The sequence below is a fragment of the Littorina saxatilis genome, linkage group LG5, assembly GCF_037325665.1.
Source record: "Littorina saxatilis isolate snail1 linkage group LG5, US_GU_Lsax_2.0, whole genome shotgun sequence".
In the NCBI taxonomy this organism is placed as follows: domain Eukaryota; kingdom Metazoa; phylum Mollusca; class Gastropoda; order Littorinimorpha; family Littorinidae; genus Littorina; species Littorina saxatilis.
In genome coordinates, this window is record NC_090249.1 from 20,941,697 (window position 1) to 20,961,352 (window position 19,656).

General features: G+C 40.7%; 2 protein-coding genes across 4 annotated transcripts in view; one reads left to right on the forward strand and one right to left on the reverse strand.

Moving 5' to 3' along the window:
* LOC138966518 (regulator of G-protein signaling 22-like) overlaps positions 1 to 5,136 on the reverse strand; it is an 89,189-nt gene extending 84,053 nt beyond the window's left edge. For both annotated transcript variants that reach the window (XM_070338782.1, XM_070338783.1), the window contains exons 1-3: positions 4,835 to 5,136; positions 2,623 to 2,890; positions 2,038 to 2,066 (exon numbers count right to left, since the gene is read on the reverse strand). In XM_070338782.1, coding sequence (XP_070194883.1) covers positions 2,038 to 2,066; positions 2,623 to 2,650 — 57 coding nt within the window. In that variant the 5' untranslated portion in view covers positions 2,651 to 2,890; positions 4,835 to 5,136. The remainder of the gene's footprint in view (positions 1 to 2,037; positions 2,067 to 2,622; positions 2,891 to 4,834) is intronic.
* A 1,890-nt stretch (positions 5,137 to 7,026) lies between these two features.
* LOC138966522 (dnaJ homolog subfamily C member 21-like) lies at positions 7,027 to 19,651 on the forward strand. Of its 2 annotated transcripts, none has more exons than XM_070338786.1 (18): positions 7,027 to 7,270; positions 7,906 to 8,034; positions 8,918 to 9,012; positions 9,579 to 9,704; positions 9,995 to 10,168; positions 10,427 to 10,477; positions 10,692 to 10,771; positions 11,571 to 11,743; positions 14,017 to 14,098; positions 14,494 to 14,587; positions 15,037 to 15,206; positions 15,942 to 15,984; positions 16,627 to 16,802; positions 17,168 to 17,210; positions 17,647 to 17,720; positions 18,106 to 18,175; positions 18,571 to 18,759; positions 19,216 to 19,651. In XM_070338786.1, the coding sequence occupies exons 1-18, from the start codon at positions 7,162 to 7,164 to the stop codon at positions 19,411 to 19,413; spliced, it is 2,076 nt and encodes a 691-aa protein (XP_070194887.1). In that variant the 5' UTR covers positions 7,027 to 7,161; the 3' UTR covers positions 19,414 to 19,651. The 2 variants fall into 2 exon arrangements, with proteins under 2 accessions (XP_070194887.1, XP_070194886.1); XM_070338785.1 differs by having other exon boundaries at positions 7,028 to 7,270; positions 17,641 to 17,720.
* The last annotated feature ends 5 nt before the right edge of the window (positions 19,652 to 19,656 follow it).

The window sequence follows — 19,656 nt, forward strand, 5'->3', positions numbered from 1 at the left end:
GAAATTTAGTGCGTCCCTGGACCCGCTCTTTTAAAGTCTAGTGCGTCCCGGGACCCCCTCCATAAATTTCTAGTACGTGTTTTCGGCTTCTAGTGCGTATAGGACGCAGGGACGCGCGCTATGGGGAGCCCTGTTAACTATATATATGCAGGTTCTCTGCCAGTGCCAATTGGAAGACAATTTTACCGAAGAACTTTCAGTCCGTTCACTATTAAATGTTAATGCCGACTTGAAAATACGTTCCTTTGACTAAGGTTTGCTGCTAGTTCGAAAACAAGCATACCCTAATGAACTTATGCGGAGTTTGTTTATTTTTAGCTTCCAATTCTGACTTGAAAGATAATTATGTTTTCGTTGACTTTCTTGCTTAAATCTTTTTCTTTTCCGTTGTCGTATTCAGTCAGTTTCTGAAACATGTGCTTGGATCACACTTCCCAGGTTATTAAAATGTCACCGACATGATCGGGCCTGAGAAAATCTGCCAGTATCTTACCCCATCACTAAATCTTCTACATGCCCTTTCAGTTTTCTCACGCTTTAGTCAAAAATTAAATCAGGCTCTGATAATTGAAACACGAAAGTCTATGCCAGAACTGTTGGGAGCAAGTGTTCATTTTCACTTAGACAAAATGCATTTTATATCACACTGCACAGGAGATAATATACCCCTTCTACTACATTGACATAGAGGTGATAAAAACTGACATAGAAGTGGTTAAAACTAACGTGGAAGTCACAGTAACCGACACAGAAGTCATAGATAGGCCTACTGATATATATGTCATAAGTTCAAAAACTTGACACAGAAGTCGTAAAGTCATAGAAACTGAAACAGAAGTCGTGGAAACTGACAAATAAGTCATAGAAGATGACATAAAAGTCCCAGGTTTTTTGTTGTTGCTGCCTTTTGCGGGACATAAATAAACTAACGGGTAGACTGTTTTAAGAGAGCCTACATATTCATGACTCCAGACGTCCCAGTTCTGGTGCCTTTTTCGACAGAAATGTACAAACGAATAGAGTCGGAGTCTATACTCTCCTGATACCAATGCGCCTATCGCCATTCATGTTAGATCAAATAAAATTGCCAGTGCCAGTGTTCATCTGTCTGATTTACAGTCGTAAACGTCTTTCTATACATCCTTCTATGGGGCTCGTCTGTCTATTGAAGAGCTGTCTTTAGCACTTGAGCGCTTGTTTATGGTTTAGGTAAAAGCTTTTCCTTTCTTTACTTTTCTTTTCGTTTCTTTCTTCCGAGTTGTATACTGGAAAGGGTGTAAGTCCACGAATTCATATTTTCTGGAACACACGTATGTTTAAAGGATACGGTCGTGTTTAGTGCGTCAGTTTAATTTTGTGGATTATAGTTACTAGAACAAGTGTGCACAGGAGAGTATCAATAAAAACAAGGGAAGGGAGTGTGTGTGTGTGTGTGTGTGTGTGTGTGTGTGTGTGTGTGTGTGTGTGTGTGTGTGTGTGTGTGGTGGGGGGGGTCTCACAGGAACGCACGAACACATAAACACTTATACAACTCAAACCAAGTTCAAGTTTTATTAGTCCATAACCCATGGGGGCATTTTGAACAATAAATACAATCAATACAATCATGATATATGCTAATATAGTAAATAAAAAAATAAAAAATTTAAAAATGAAAAAAAATTATGAAAAACTGTTACAAATTCTATTAATAAAGTCCAAAATATTCTGTAGCAATTTCTTTTTCTTAGTAGCAAACAACTTTTTAAATTTAAGTGCATTAGGTTTTTTCCAAAAGTAAGGTGGTAACAACTCAGCTCTTTCTTCTTTGAAAAAATCACAGACAAATAAAATTATGGAATTCATCACCTATGTCTTGTGACAACCATTCAAAGACGGGAAAGGGGCTCAAAGAAGAAAGTTCAAACACAGATATTCCCCGGTCCGCGTACCTGACCTCAGTCGTTCGAGAAAGAACGGAATTGCAGAATTGGGAAGCAGAGCATGTGTAAACGCCACAGTTATCGCGAATAAAACATGAGGGTAAAAGATACTCACCACGTCATCGTCATCCACCTGAGGAGGATCTGCAAAGAGAAAATTACTGACGTCATAACCTCCGCAAAAAAACATAAAATATTTGTCGGAAAGGTATGGAAAACACGCGCTTGGCTCATTAAAAGAGAGTGGGGTGAGGGGGGGGGGGTGGCAGGAGAGGCTGTAACAAAATGATTTGCAAGATATGTTTTGATTTCACACATGTGAATAGAATCTGGGACAAAATGTTGAGATATGCAGACCTGAAAGGTCTTTCTTTTTTCTGTCTTTCCCTGTGAAGCAAAAAACACGATTGGAAAACACGCACACATACACAAACACCACATAATGTATGCAATGTCCTATTCGAGAAGAAAAAATGCTCTAAAACACACACACACACACACACACACACACGCACGCACGCGCGAGCGCACGCTCACACACACACACACACACGCACACACGCACACACACACACACACGCACACACACACACATACGCACACACACGCACGCACGCGCGCACACACACACACGCACACGCGCACACACACACACACACATACACATACACAACACACACAAGGGGTGTTGAATACTCACCGATCTTTATCACAATAGTCTCCGACATTGTTGTTTGTTTGGTTTTCTTACGCACACAGGTACAGTATCCTCCGCGGTACAATCCAAAGTGAATTCAATAATCACACTAACACAACTCCATTATTGACGAACGAAGAACACAGAATTTGTCCAGAAAATTTTCTATTTCTGGTACAAGTTCACTACATATCACATTGTGATATCCTGCTTGAATCTCAAGTGATAATCCTTGGCCAATAGAAGATGTGTCCAAATGCCTGTCGGAATACTGAAATAAAATATCATGAAATAAGATTCCAAATGATAAATTAGAAGGTAATTCACCTGTGAGACAATGTATAAGTAATCAGACTGCAAATATTACTGTTGGTGTAATAAACACACCTAGAGGCATACTATACCACAAAGCACAAATCAAGTCTATCTCATTGGAATCATACTAAATGTCTTTTGCACAATCACGCAAAGCTTCTCAGTTCGATGTTGGCTTAGACTTGGCTCATAAGCTACACTTAAGTTCAAAACCCATTAACACAAAAAATACCGAATATTGCATGAGCTCTGTCCAGGAGTAACATAATTAACAATGCTGATCCTTTCAGAATGTCCAGAGTAAAATAACGCAAGCAGCAACATGAACTCTTTTATTTAATCATTTATTTTAACCTTTTCTCAATGAACTTCACCAGTTTCATTGGAAGCGACATGAGTGACCAGTGGCCAGACCAAGCGGCGCGGTATCCTCACTGTATGAGAAGGGATTAGCTGCGTGTTTGCGATAATCCCAGCCTAGCGCTTTTAGAGCAAATGATTATTCTGTGTCGTACGCAATTACTGCCTTTCGTTGTTGATCGCTCTGGCATTTTAGCTTTGTGTTTAGTATGCTCAATTATCAGTTGAATAATTGAAAGGTTAACAAAGATAAGCAGATAAAAATCAAGCCAAGAAACGAACAAAGAAAACAACAAACAAAAGAATCTACATAAATTTGACGGCTCATTATTTTCCAGGGATCGTAATAAAAAAAATATAAAAATTAAAAATTAAAACAACATCTGAAGACCATGCTCATGCCGTGTGATTAGCAGTTTCTAATAAGCATACTCCTATAAGCTGCTGAGTGTCTGCTGACCAGTAGAATAACTCCGATTGACAAGGAGCAGTGCATTTTCAAACACACAGCTGGCAAGAAACTGTACTTTCATAACCTTTGACAGTCGCAAATGTTCGGTGGCTGACCGAATATTATCCAAAATATCGGGTAATAAATTGTCAACTGCCCAGTCCATGAATATCGAACGCAGAAGAAGAAGTCAACTGCTCAGGCGTACAGGTTTTGAATGCATTTCGGTCCCCCCTGTCAAAATAAAGCTGAAAGGTATCGCTACATCATTACGCCTTAATTTGCGTGGTTATCCCAAACCAGATGAACGGTTTTTGCAGTATCAATTTTATTCTGGTAACACCGGTTTCCAGAACACCTCGCGTGACTACAGTACTGCTTTGAGTGTGGAACGTCTCACCGACAAACCGTCCGTAACAAGTTTGATATCTCTAAGTCGTTGAGAACAGTGCAAACAAGCTGTCAGACGATGACCTACTCATCGTGACATGGACCTCTTCGTGCTGCTGATATATCTCAATAATTCAAAACTGACCTGTCAGTCACACTCATACAAACTGCAAGACAACGATAGAGACCAAGTTCGAAATATCCAGTACGGTACGTGAAGTCAGAATCAGAGTGTCACATTACATCAAAGACACTTGCTTGATCATCAACACCAACAACTTTTTGAATTCACACTTTCCGAAAACAACACTAACTTGAACAGATTGTCTCCACTCGACAAGGTAAGACAAAAGAAGAATCCTGATGTAGCTTCCAAATTAAGCAAATGAAATCTCTACAGTCAAAAACACTTACCTATTATTGACACCAATAACTTTTTTGAATTCACACTCGCATAATTATCAACACTGAACAAATCTTCTCCACTGGACAAGGCAAGACAAAAGGAGAATAAGAATGTAGCTTCCAAAATAAGCGACTCAAATCTCGTCAAAGACACTTACTTGATCATCAACACCAAAAACTTCGTGAATTCACACTCGCATAACAACAATAAACAGATCTTCTTTACTCGATAAGCCACACAAAAAAGAGAATCGCGATATCATAATCGACTCAAATCTCGTCAAAGACACTTACCAGATCATCGACACCAATAACTTTGTGACTTCACACTGTCACAACAACACTAAACAGATCTCCGTCCACTCGACCGTGAATGACCTGACCCTCTTGTCACCCCCTCTTCTCGGCCTCACACGCCGCCTGGGCTTTGCAGCGGTCAGTGGGGGTACAAATCACGAGGCATTCAATTCAACAAGTGTTCCATATCGGTCATACCGATCGCGAAAAATCCAATCCAGCCAATCACCGACTCAATGCCCTAGAGCGGTCTCTCCGCCTGGGTATATACGGCCATAGCAACTCTGGCATTGATTCGCTCTCTGACTTAGTGGTGGGTCGTATAGGCAAGATATTGGTGTTGTGCGCTATGGTGCCGAGTCCCATACGTGTTTTTAGACAAGTTAAAATCGCATACGTGACCGTACGTACAACTACAGACTGGTGCTAAAAACAACGAAAGTTTTTTTGTTTTTTCCAAGATTGCATTTATTTTGTTTCTGTTCTTTATTAGATTCATTAATTTTATGCTGCGGTTTTATTACTTTTCTCATCGAAGTGATGAAAATTGTTTTAACTCTCCTTCGAATAATCCGAATTGCATGTTTTGTTTTATCTTGTCAAGTTATGCTGAAGTAGTGTGGGCTATTTAACAGTGGTCCGTAATGTCCTCTTCACAGGTCCACATTACTCGTGCATGAAGGCCACCGACCAAATTTTCTCGTTTACTTTTGCTGAGTGTATATCGCAGATGTTTCGCTCCAATTATTCATTCCTAACGTTTACCTTAAACTGAGAAAATCCTTCAACTACAAAAAGAAACTTCTTCATCAGAAAAGAGGCTAAAGTTGTCGGCATGAGAAACAAAACCAGGCTGTCCCATCTTTCTCCTACAACCAGAACTATTCGATCAGCTGACAGAGCTTGGTCTGGAAGATAAAATCATATCATATGCGCACATGCTTCTCGCCGCTTCCTACCGAGGTATTTACTCGGGTTCCGAGTTGTCATTTTAACAACCCTACCGTCTCGAAGACACGCGGCATTCGTTCGGTGCGACAAAAACCGGATTGACCTGAGGACGCGTGATTGTTGTCTCTTCAAAGTCTTCCGAGAGTCGTTCTTACTGCGGTTGTGTCCCCGTGGCTAAAGATCACGAAGTGAATATGACAAGGTGAAAATGCGAAAATATCACTCGTTTGTTATCTATAGTTCATATTGGGTCGACTGGGTTCGAACTGGGGATTGTATGTAAGGGGTGTACACTGGGTGTAGTCTGAGTTTGAAACATGACAGTTAAAGAAGGCCTCCCCACCCCGCCCCCCGGCGATGAGATTGTATGCTATACAGGCGTCTGAACCCACACAAAGTTATAATTATCTTTAGCATTGTGTAATTATTTTATAAATTAACACACACACACACACACACACACACACACACACACACACACACACACACACACACACACACTGGAACACACACACACACACTGGAACACACACACACACTGGAACACGCACACGCGCACACACACACACACACACACACACACACACACACACACACACACACACACAAGTGGGTCATTCTCTAGAGCTGGGTACCAGGGGAAACCATGCTACGAAGTTGACTTTTCTATACTGCACTGAGACATGTTAACCATACACATTAACTTCCTTAATAAATACTGTTTCCATATGTGACAGGGAGACCACCGTCGCCCTTCACAGCAGACTCTGCAGAGTTGTTCGCCTTAGAAGTTGCGAGCTATTTATAGCTCGCAAGGCAACACCAGATTGGAATTTAATTATAATTGAATAGATGCGCCGCACTGCCAAGAAAAGTGTACAGTGTATCACCCACTTTCGATTTAATTTCCCGAAAATATATGCATCTGTGTTAACATTGTCAAAATGGAGTTCCAACTTATCATCAGTGATCAGACATAATTACTAGTATGTGTAGACTATAGATCAAATTCAGTGTGGAGTCAGCGTGTGTGTGTGTGTGTGTGTGTGTGTCAGTGTGTGTGCGTGTGTGTGTTTGTGTGTGTGTGTGTGTGTGTTTGTTTGTCTGTGTTAGAGATACTGATAGAGTGAGAGAGATGGGGAGGGAGAGGCCGAAATGAGAATAATTCGCTTCATTTCAGTAACAAGACACCAAAGACGTTTGTCAGAGTGACCTCCCTTCTTCTTCTGTTGCCAAACGTAACTCGTAAGCAAAAGAGCTTTAAAAAAAACAGCACACGCGAGCGATTTCACAACAGAACGAAGTCGTTTGACATCTGGTTTGCCCTATGATCTACCATACATCCCCCAGAGGCAGTGTATGAAGACTAAACGATGGCCACGAAAATTCGATGCCACTACGAAGTACTGGGAGTTGAAAGATCTGCCAATAACGACGACCTGAAAAAAGCGTACCGAAAACTTGCCCTTAAGTTCCATCCAGGTGAATTTGTTCAAAATTCTTGCATTTTTCACACGATTGTTGTCACTTTAACGTCACAGTAGGTACTGTTTCAATGTGAATCAGTGCCGAGAAGAGATAGTTTGTGTGGTTGTCGTAATCAAAACAGATGGTGATTGACAGAAGGCGAAGAAAGTTGCCGGGAAGTAGCAGAAACTATCACACATTAGAAATAGAAGCAATACTTATTCTTGCCAGTGTGGACTTTATAAGTTTTGAACAGTACAGCGTTGAAGTAAATCCATCAGAAAACCTGCATGCTTACCACAAATCAAGGAACAATATCGAATTGCATCCGATCCCATAGTTTTGTTAAAAATGTTATTTATTGTTTTGTACATTTTGTAAATTGTATTGTGTATTATAAAGTTCTGTATTGTATCATTTGTATGAATTTACCAATTTGTATAGTCATTGTCTGTAAGAGTGCCATCTGGAATAATCAGTATGGACACAGTTGTAACATTGTTAACAAGTTTCAACACACAAGAAGAATCATACCATTAATTAAATACTAATAGCGTAACATTCAAAATGTCACAGCTTAGTGGACTATTACAGTTAGAATAGATGTGTGTGTTTTTAATTCGATAACTTATTTATGTTTTCTCTTTCAGACAAAAACCCAGATGATGTAGACGGGGCCACGGCACAGTTTCGTGTCGTGCAGCAAGCCTATGAAATTCTGACAGACGCACAGGAACGAGCCTGGTATGACAGACATCGGGAAGCCATCTTGAGGGGAGGTATGTCAACCATTAGGTGAACAGACAAATTCCAGAAATAACTCTTGTCAGGTTTGTATGGGTTGTAAAAGAGTGAGTACCCTTGCTTTTGCTCGGACAAATTTTGACATACATGTGCTTCCGGTACATGTGTTTCAGACACACCTTCTCGCTACAAACCCGACAGAGTTATTTCCGAAATTCTTCTGGTAAAACCCAGTGCTTTGCTCAACATGGCAGTAGTCCTGCTGCGGGTTGACCATGTCTGTTGATTTTGTAATAGCCCGCTTCTTTGGGTTTAAAAGTTATGTATTGAGTATGTGGGAAAGCAGGGTTTTCTGTGTGTGACCATGCCGTACCTCATTTCTAAGCCGCATGATTGGGGGGTTTGGGTGAAGTGAGTAAAGCTCGGAAGTAGCGTTTCTTTGGGAACTCTCGCCACTACGAAGGTTAGGATTTGGCGAGAGTAGGCAAGTATCCCTGTGAAGTTGCTCGCTATCCAAGAAAACTTGGCGGATGCACCACTGCCGATCCATTTGGCTGTTTGATGGTTGTTCACCGACATGTACAGACAACTCTTTCGGTATCAGCGAATCATGTTTAGATTATTGCTTGGCTAACACGCATTTTGTTTCATTTACACCCTCGCTGTCTTGCATAGCGACCAGATAGCCGCAAGCAATTCTGGACAACGGCCGTCTGCTTGCCTAGCTTATCACTTCTGCAGTTCCTAAAAGTAAAAGAGAGCGAAGAATTTATAGCCACAATCCATGAATGCTTCTCCAGAAAATCAACACATTCTTCTTGATATTGATAAAAATGGCATGATAAATATAATGCTTTGTACTGTTCCAAAGCATATCTTCAATGCATCAAGATTGCTTTGTTGCTTTCACTGTTTCAGGTCAAGGCAAGGGAGACAAGTATGAAGACAACAGCCTTGATGTGTTCCAATACTTCACCACATCCTGCTACAGTGGTTATGGAGATGATGACAAGGTAGATGACTTATACACACACACACACACACACACACACACACATACTCTCTCTCTCTCTCTCTCTCTCTCTCTCTCTCTCACACACACACACACACACATACTCTCTCTCTCTCTCTCTCTCTCTCACACACACACACACACACACACACTGTTGTTCTTACCCTCATGCACACACAACAACACACACTTGGTAGCAGAAAGAGATGTTGATTGTTTAATTTTGATAACTCCACCTGTGATTGTAGGATAGTGCAGGGAGCAGAGGAATTCCTTGATTCTGTAATCTAAGTTTCACCTCTTTCTTATTTCTTTCTCTTCTTGTCCCTCTCCTCATCCCAAACTCTTATGCCATTTGTGGTGGAGTTTCCCCCTTTTTGTTTTTAAATCTATCTTGCATTCTTCAAAAATTATGCAGTTCAAAATGATTTAGTGAATTTTTTTATGACTATTACTACTGAGGCGCAGAGATAGAATTGAAAACTTGTTTTGATATATATTCATATTTGTTTTTTGTTTTTACCACAGATTAATTATTAACCTAAATCTGGCATTTACTTTTTTCAGGGATTCTACACAGTGTACAGAGAAATCTTCAAAAAGCTGGCTGCAGAGGACTATGAATTTATGGACGACAAAGACAGTGACCATGAATTCCCAGAATTTGGCACGCCAGAGAGTGATTATGAGGAAGTAAATTCAAATTTTGTCTTTGCCATACAGAATAGAAGTTCGTTAGCTTCAGTTTAAGTCATTGTTTACCATGATGTCTTCATAAGCTTGTGGCTCATCTTTTTTCAAGTTTAAAGTGGAATATGTACCTTTGAAGTCTTTCAGATTTTGCAGATAATTTTAGTACTTTTTTTGCTGAAAAAATAAGTTGCTGTTTGTTGTTGTTGATAAAGGATTAAAAATCACTTTTCAGAGATAGACTAGTTCTGATCAAGCGCTCACATTCCTAATCCTATCTGATTATTGTGCAGGTGGTGAAGCCTTTCTACGACTTCTGGCATGCATTCTGCACGGCCAAGTCCTATGTATGGGAGGAGGAGTACGACACTCGTGAAGCCCCGGACAGACGCACGCGTCGTATGATGGAGGCCGAGAACAAGAAGAAGAGGGATGCAGCTAAGAAAGAGAGAAACGAGGAGATCAGGGTAGGTGTCAAAACTCATATGATTCTTTGGGCGGTAGTGAATTTAAGAAAAAATTTAAAGTTGTAATCAGCTTTGCTTGCTCGTTTTCTGTAGGAAGTTATTGAAAGCTAGTATACTGTTCTTTAACCAACTATGAAGTTTGGTTCTGTCCCTCTGGCAGAGATCCATTAGCAGTAAATGTTGTTTTTGCTTATTTAGACAAATGCTGCAGGTGGGTCCTAACGATGAAATTTAATCTTCCCTTTGTGTGATGTGCAGGCACTGGTTGCTTTTGTCAGGAAAAGAGACAAACGTGTTCAGGAACATAAGGTACAGGGTTTGTGTGTCTGTCCACCTGTCTGTGCATATGTTTGTGAATGTGTATGTGTGTGTGCACTGTGTGTGTGAAAGCGAGAGACAGAATGAGAGCATTTTTGTGTGTGATTTCTATGTGTGGGTGCGGGTCGGCATACACATGTTTGTGTGTGGTTAATAAAGTTGAAGAACTTGCTTATATGGTTTGTTTTGTTATTCCCCCCTTCAGAAAAGGCTAGAGCAGAGAGCTGCAGAGATTGAGAAGAAAACAAAGGAGAAAAGGGAGAAAGAGCTGCAGGACAGACTCAAGTAAGTAAACATCCCGTCCAACTTTTTTTTCTGCTTAGGCTGTTGAAAGCTTGTCAATGGAATACATGTTGTAGACAATGTTCTCTTCTAGCACAAGTATCTGTGTTCTGACACTGCACACTCACATAACAGGGTTGTAGCTATCAAAACTATAGAATTTTTTAAAAATTGGAAGAAAAGACTAACTGTTTTATGTCACTACTGCAGGCTGTTAAGTTTCTTCATAAAAATGTAGATGTACTGTTAAAGTTGTGGTGTTTTTTACTATGATGCTACAGTGTAGCACTGCCCAAAATCTGGAAAAAATTGGGTCTAAAATACAAGAGCGGGAGTCCTAATATGGAGGTAAATCGACAGTGTTATGAACTGTTGTGAGAAAGGGGGGTCATAAAAGAGGAGGATTTGAATTAAATAGGGGTGTCTTATCCTGTTCGCTGCTAATAAATATTTGTATATGTGGCATTACATTATCTGAATTGACAACTTACAGTGTGCCCTGAATGTATAAATGTCAAATGAATGCACCACACACACACACCAATTGTTTGTTTGTTGTTGTTTATTCAAAGGTTTGTTGCCCATCTTCCACTGTACTAGTCTTCTGTGTACATTTTCTGTGTACTGGTCAAAATTTACCAGGATGGTCGAATACTTTTTTAGGCAGTACGAGAACGACAAAGAAACCGGTACAGACAGCGAAATGGTTAAAATAGAGGTTCCACTGTATTAATCATCTGTGTAAATCGGCTGTGTACTGGTCGAAATTTGCTCATTCCTGGATGGTTGTATACTTTTTCAGGCAGTACGAGAACTACAAAGAAACGGGCTGGTCAGCCATGTCAGGCCTGGAGGGCAACCTTCAGCAGTTAGAGGCCCAGCTGGCCAATCAGTTTGGTGACCACAGCGACAGCAGCGGAGAAGAAGAGGAGGAGGAAGGGAAGAGGGAGGGGGCCGACAATGGTACTGGTGAAGGTGAGTTATGGTTTCACATTTTTGGGTGTGTGGGTGTTTTTTAAACTGGTGTTGTACATGAGTGAAAGAATTTTCTGAGGGTTTTTATAGTCTGGGTGAAGATTTAAAATGATGAATGCTGTGTTGTGGTGGTTATTTTTTAACGTTTTGTTGTCTTCTTCTTCTTCTTCTTCTTCTTCTTCTTGGCGTTCGCAGAGGTTACACGATCAGTCCAGCACTGGTGATAAATGTTGTCGTTTTCTCCAACTCCTGTCGACTGCCATATAGTTTGGTCTGCAAGGGAGTTGGTGACGGCCACACTTCTTTTCGTTCCTCATCTAGTAAGGGACATCGCTGTAAGATGTGTTCCGCTGTTTGGTCTTCTTGACCGCAGGCACAGGTTGGTGATGGCGCCAGCTTGAACTTTCGGTTCATGTGAGCATTGAGCCTGTTGTGGCCAGTATGCAGCCTGGTGAGGTTGACTTGCTGCTCTCTGGACATTGTGTGGTAGTCATCTCTGTTTGTCCTTGGCCTCATCAATGCCTTGATGATTGTCTTCTGCTCACTAAAGCTGACACTGTTTTCAGGTTGGTCTTCCACGGCTCCTTCTTTCGCCAGCTCATCTGCCCTTTCATTTCCTGGTATCCCACAGTGTGCTGGTATCCACTGGAGGACAACTCTTCTGGTTTGTCTGACCATCTGTAATGCTTTGGCCAGCTGTGGGAGTTTGTCGTTCTCTAGGGCCTGAATGACTGAAAGGGCGTCCGAGAGGAAGACAACTTGGTAGCAAGGGTCTGCGGAGTCCTGAACCAAGGAGGCGGCCTGCATGAGAGCTTCTGCTTCTGCTTTATAGTTTGTGCAGTGTTTGCCAGTGGCAACGCTGGATGTAGCTGTATGTCCCCCAGGGAACTGGATCAGAATGCCAGCACCTCCATTGAGCACGGCGTTAGTTGCTGATCCATCGGTGTATACATGGATCCACGCCTCTTTTGGGTACTGCTTGTCGATCAGGGCTAAGGTGAGTGGCCTGTCGAGCTGTGTCATTCTGATCTTCTCCTGAGGTAACATGTGGAACACTTGTGCAGATCTGGATGCCTGGTTTCTCTGTTGCCTTGGGGGTTTCCTCTTCTTCTTGAGTCAGAGGTAGAGTGTTCTGTGGGAGGACTTCCCTGTACTGTCGAGAAAGTCTCTTGCTCTCGTGTACAAAACTGCTCTGTTTGAGCCTGTTCTTGGTGTGGTTGCTCAGTCTGTGCTTCATGGGGTGGTCGGGTAGGCACTTGAGCTTCTCGGCCTGTACCATAGTCTTGGCTTCTCTTCTCTGACAGAAGGATTGGATGGTGGTAAGCTTCTCCATTTCCTTGATGGGCGTGGATTTCATTGCACCAGTGATGAGTCGGAGGGCCTGGTTTTGCACACGGTCGAGGGTCTGCAGGTTTGTCTTGGCTGAGGTTGACCACGCTGTGGAGCCGTACTCGAGGTGGGGTCTGATTGTTCCCTGGTATACTGTCTTCAGTATCTTCTCGTTCGCTCCCCAGGTGGTACCTGCCAGCTTCCTGAGTATGGCTAGATTGCGCCGGGCCTTCGTCTCTGCCTGTGCAATGTGTGGTTTCCAGGTCTGCCGTCTATCAAAGGTGACACCAAGGTACGTCGCTTCTTCATCCTCTCTCAGAGGAGTTCCACCAAGCCTAATGGTTCCGGCTTTCTGCTTTGGCGACAGTGTGAATAGGGTGGTGGAGGATTTCTCCTTGTTGATGGAGACGCACCAATCTTCTGCCCATGCGTTCAGCCTATCTGCCGCTTGTTGCATTCTGTAGGTTGTAAAGAGAAGATACTCTCGTCATTTAAAGAAGATGTATTACATGTACTGGAAACATCAACTTTCAAGATTTATTGCTCCCATGTTCAAATTTCATGAACAGAATTTCAGGCCTACCATTTCAAGTCAGAGGCGAAATCTAGGAGTAATAATTATTTTAATGTGAGGCTCATGAGAGAATGTCTTTGAAAAAGAAAACCATTGTCCATCAGTTTAAGAAAAGTTTTACCAAAGCATGTCTGTCACAAAATAATTTCTGATGTATAAGTCATATCGATATATATCAATTAGAGGGGATTAAACGACCCATAGTCTTTGTATCCCATGCTGGACCCTGCATAAACAATTCCTGAAGGTCATGTTTTATTGATTTGAATGGTGTTCTCTTGTTACAGGTTCCAAAGTATTTGAGACGCTGTACGGAACGGCAGTGTCAAAGGTGAACGTGCATTTAATTAATATCCTTGCATATTTACAGCTGCTGAGGAGCTAGATGTGGAGGATTTCTTCGACAGTCTTTTCTGCCCTGCCTGCAACAAGTCTTTTAAAAGTGAAAAAGCGTGAGTGCTTGTCAGTCTATCTACCTGTCTGTTAGTATCTTTGTTTGCAATTTCATTGAATAGTAATTAGCTTGGTTTGAACATACGTCTGACAGTATTGAAGTGTTCTCAATTAAGAGTAAGCATGATGTGGATAACCCTGTTCACTAGCAATGTCTAACCAGGCAAACGTAATACGCAGAAGGGTTTTTATGTCAGAGGTTTGTTGAGTAATTACCACAAACATCCATCCTCTTTGGGATATTTTTTTAACAGTGTAGTTACTTGTGTGACAGTTTTTGTTGGTTGCTTTTTTTGTTTCTCTTTTTTGTGTGTGATGCTATATGTTTTAATGTTTGTTTATTTCTTTGTTTGTCTGAATTTGTGTGCTTACCAGAGAAGGTTTGTGTCCACAGAATGCACAACCACGAGAAGTCCAAAAAGCACAAAGACATGGTGGCCATACTACGCGCAGAGCTGGAGGAGGATGAGGAAGAGCTGGATCTACAGGTTGGTTCAACTTGGGTGCTATGGCCTAGTGGTTAAGACGTCGGCCTTCCGTGTGGGAGGTACTGGGTTCAAATCCCAGCTGCGCTTAGTGGGTTAGGGTTAGATGGAGATTTTTCCAATATCCTTATTTGAGCCCCGGTTACGTAAAAGAGATCTTTGATCCCAAGAGTGTGCCACATCACCAAGCTAAGTGCCTATAACGGCATGAAAAGTTTGAATTTAATGGGCATGAATTTTTTTAATTTGGGTCCAAAAAGCGTCGCAACAATTTTTTTCCTGATTTTGTATGCAGGCAGAAATACCTTATCAAAAATGAAGTGGCATACATGAGTCGATTTTGAGAGGTGGTCAGAAGGGCTGGTTTGACTGGAGTTTATTCAAGCGTCCGGTTTAACAATTGAATGCAACAAATGAAAAGTAGTAAAGAATAGAAAATGCTCTTTTGCCAGGAGGATGAAGGGGAGGAATCAGATACAGACGTTGTTCCACCATCAGACACACAGAATGATACAGCCACAACCCCCAGCAAGCCATCAGACGCAAATCTACAAGGCGAGAGCAGTTTGCAGGATTTAGAAGTGGAGGAGGAAGAAGAAGAGGAATATGTTAGCAGGGCCAAGTAAGTATTTGGTTTACAGTGCATGGAGTAGGGTGCGCGTGTGTATATTAATGCAGTAGTAATTTGCAGAATGCTCTTGTGTGGGTGTCTGGGTGTTTTACTGCAGGCCGTTTCGCAGCATAAGACGTCCCAGAACGTTTTACTGCTGCACCTAAGAAACCCTTCTCCCGCCGATGGCCATAGTGTTTGGGTTTCATTTCGACAACGATACTTTTTTAATATGATGATTCTAGAGCATGAATTGCACCAATTAAGGGATGATGAAAAAGTATTTTTACTCTAAATCTTTTTGAAGAAAACTTTGACTGTAAATATTTCCTATATCGTATTCTACGACTTTGTCATCAAAAATGTCTTCGCTAGTAATCAATGCCGGTTTCTTCTGTCAAACTCGATCGCATTGCTCATTGGCTGACATTCGTCCGCCATCTTGAACCGGCTCGCACAAAAGCATGTTGTTTCCCAAGCACAGAAAGCAACTACCGAGGGCGCTCTTGCAAAGAAACATAGGGCTGGTGTTAGGTAATATAGATGTTTTCAGTTCACTCATCCATGAAGTTTTTTCCTCACCCACTGATCAAAGTCCTGTTATTATCATACCGTACCACACTGCACAGTCGGAAACTTCAAAAAATCTTGACATTTAAACTTGTTCTGCAAAGAAACATAAGTAGTGCTTTTTTTATGGAAGGATAATCTTGGATGCAACTGTATGTTACTTGTCTTATTCTTCAGGTCCAAGAAACAGAAAAAGAAAAGGAGGCAGAAAGCACAAGAGGTAATTATTGTGTGATTGTACTGCACTTGTGTGAAGTACAATGTACAACAAATGTGTTGGAAAGAACAAGAGGGTGAGCAGCTTGAAGCTTAGAGATTTTGTCTGCAGGAATGAACTGTTCGTAAATACAATTAGAGTTCCAATACGATTTCGACTTTAGATGGACTACTTGTTTGAAAATTATTTCATTCTGTACCCCACTGTTCCTGTTGGTCATAGCTTTGATGAGAAAATAAAGAGAAAGGGACCTTTGCCCCAAAAGGCGTTGACTCCTCATTATCAGAGTCATTGACAAAAGGAATTGATTGTCATGGTAGAATGAACAATTTTGATGGAAACATGTAAATCCATCTTGAGGCTTATGCAGGCAGTACACTGAAACCAAAGATGAAGTTAAATACATTAGGTCAAAAGGAGAATATGTTTCGCATTTAATTGCAATGTATTTGTAAAACCAAGAAGTTGTAATTTGAGAGAGATGTGTATGTTTGTTTGTGCATACATGTCTCTCTGTGTGTGTGTGTCTGTGTGTAATAATTTTTGTCAAGGTAAATGAAATTGTTCAGTGATTTCTTGAAGTATCTGGTTGGACAATGTAACAGAGAAAAAGAGGTAAAGAAATGATAAATGCTGTTTTCCCAGGATGATGAAGGAGAGGAATCAGACACAGACATTGTTCCATCATCAGACACACAGAATGACACAGCCACAACCCCGAGCAAGCCAGCAGACGCAAATCTACAAGACGAGAGTAGTTTGCGGGATTTAAAAGGGGAGGAGGAGGAAGAAGAGGAGGAGGAATATGTTAGCAGGGCCAAGTAAGTTTTTAGTTTGCAGTGCATGGAATAGGGTCTACATGTGTATAATAAATATGTCTGGTTGTGTGTGTGTGTGTGTGTGTGTGTGTGTGTGTGTGTGTGTGTGTGTGTGTGTGTGTGTGTGTGTGTGTGTGTGTGTTTTACAGCTGATAGGTTAAATAGATGTTTTAAATTCACTCATCCATGAAGTTTCTACCCTCACCCACTGATAAAAGTGCTCTTATTATCATACAGTACCACAGTTGATAACTTTTTAAAAAAAATCTTAACATTTAAACTTGTCCAGCAAAGAAATTTACAGAGGTGCTTTCCATGAGAGGATTATCTTGGATGTAACCTTGTGTGTTACTTGTCTTTTTCTTCAGGTCCAAGAAACAGAAAAAGGAAAGGAAGCAGAAAGCACAAGAGGTAATTCTTGTGTGATTGCTAGACTGTGCTTACTTGTGTGAAGTAGTACAAATGTGTTGCAAAGATCAAAAAGGAGAGGTGCTTGAAGTTTCGAGATTTTGTCTGCAGAAATTAGCAGTTCCTAAATACACTTTAGATGGGACTACTTGTTTGATACAATTTGGTAAAAGAGTTTCAATTCTTCTATTCTGTACCCCACTGTTTCTGTTGAGTGTTTTCTTTTGGAAATAGAGGTCAATTTGGTTGTGTGCCATGAATTTTCTTGAGAAGGATTTAATGTTACATGTACTTTCCTTTTGAATTCAATTGTTTTAAAATGAATATTTAATTAAATTGAAAAAATGTATCATTATTTTGTGATACATATGCATGAGATATATGTTTTAATATGCCATGCTTTATATCTGACTCATGAATGTGACTTTAAAAGGCAAAGCCAAAGGACATCGATGACTTGAACAACAAGATGAACAAGCTCTTGGCAGGAGATCCAAATGATGATGGCAAAAGGTGGGGCTTGAAACACTTAGTTTTTTTTCTGTCTTTCTCTTACAGTTTTTCTTTCTGCTTAAAATGTCCGTTCTTACATGTATTTCAGTGGGTTTTGCGTGTGTGTGCGCGAGAGAAAGAGAAAGAGAGAGAATAAGAGCATGTGTGTGTGATGTGGGGGTTCAATCATGTGTTCATGTATTTGTGTCCTTGGTCTTGAGTATGCATAGAATGCTAACTACAGAGAGTTGCACTAGACAAGTTTTGCACAGTTGCAGCCCATGAACGCAGAAGAAAAAGAAGTACCTGACAAATTAATGGCAGGGTCAGAATTAGTTACTTGAAATATCAGGCTTCCTCTTCGTTGATTGTACACTGATTTACATGGAAATCTCACATTTTTCAGGAATTCTAAATCCCAGAAAAACAAAAAGAAGGACAAGAAAGCTTCCAATGTACCAGACATACCAGAACAGGTAAAATTGTAGGGGAAAAAAAGCTCTGTGGCAGTCTCATTTTATTTCAGACTTTTTTCTCTTTATTTTAATTCTGATATTTCCATAGACTAAGAAACTGAGGGTTGTGAAAATGTTTACTGAGGGCTTTTGGGTGTGGATTACTTTTACTTTTTTCTGGACCCTTTAGAACCGCAGTGAAAAGATTACAACCGTTCATTAATATAGTTTACAGTACAATGTATTTTGCAAGTAATGAACTTTATGTAATGAAGTAAGTTACTACAATTTTTTTTGACTTCAGTCAAAGAACTGAGCATTAAATGTATCATCATGTATCATCAGGAGGTTAGGCTAAGATTCATCATATTGAGTATATTTTTTTTATTGAAATGTTGTTTTTTGTTTCTCTAAAGAATTCCAGCGAACCAGCAGAACCTGCAGAAGCAGAATCTAGTATACCTGGACCTGGAGAAGATCTTGTGGCAGAAAACTTAGCAGCAGAAAATGGAACTGAAGAGACAACAGATTTGGCGCAAGAAGATACATCGCAAATCAAAGGAGAAAGTACACAGGGTGCTGTTCGCAATGCCAGACCTGTCAAGGTAATTCAAGTGATTCCTTCTTTGTGTATTTAAATGTGCAATGCATGTGTGAATGTATTAGGTAAGAGTAAGGTATGTATTGGAGGATATACTGCAAAGATGGTCATCTTAATGACTGTTGGGGACTGTCTATCTGTAAAAACAGTTTCATTGCCATTTGATAAGTAGCTGTTCACATAATTCTCTTCAAACAAAATATGAATCCCTTGTGTATTTGAGTCTCTCTGTCTGCCTACCGCCCTCTCTTTCTCCGTCGCCCTCCCCCTTTCTTTCTCTCTCTCTCTTTCTGTGTCCATTTCCTGTTGCTTCTTGAGACTGATTTACTGGAAACTTCTTTCATTTTCAACTCTGAAAGCAAACTATGTATTGACAATCACAAACAAATTTTGTAAAAAGCATCTCTTTTGTCTGGTGTGTCCTGTGTGCGAGTCAGCTAAAACTCATGAACTTTTTCAGGTAAAGGACTCCCAGAAATGCATGGTCTGCCAGCAAGCCTTCCCATCTCGTTCTAAACTGTTTGAGCACATCAAAACGACAGGACACGCAGTGCCTTTGACAGTCAAACAAGCAAAAGAGGAAGCTGCTGCTGCTGCAAACTCTCAAGAGATTGGGAAGAAAAAGAACAAGAAGAAAGGAAAGCTTCAACGAGAATAGAATTTAGAGATCTTTTATTGACTGAAAACAGTGTTAGAGGCAATTTCTTGGCAGAAAGAAAAGTATGTTTGACAGCAAACTGTTGCTGTTTTTGTAATTTTCATGACAGATCTCAGCTTCATTCCCTGAGATGTTTTGTGAAATGTTGTTGGCCATCATGCAATCAAATGCTTGACAGTTTTGATCACACATTAAAGATGTGTGATTTGAAAAATAAAGTCAACAAGTAAGACTTTCATTGAT

Excerpts from the sequence above, each read along its gene's own strand:
- LOC138966522 (XM_070338785.1), top strand. The coding sequence starts at position 7,162 with ATGGCCACGAAAATTCGATGCCACTACGAAGTACTGGGAGTTGAAAGA. Across the intron at positions 9,013-9,578 it reads GTTATGGAGATGATGACAAG|GGATTCTACACAGTGTACAG; the intron begins GTAGATGACTTA and ends TACTTTTTTCAG. Across the intron at positions 14,099-14,493 it reads TCTTTTAAAAGTGAAAAAGC|AATGCACAACCACGAGAAGT; the intron begins GTGAGTGCTTGT and ends TTGTGTCCACAG.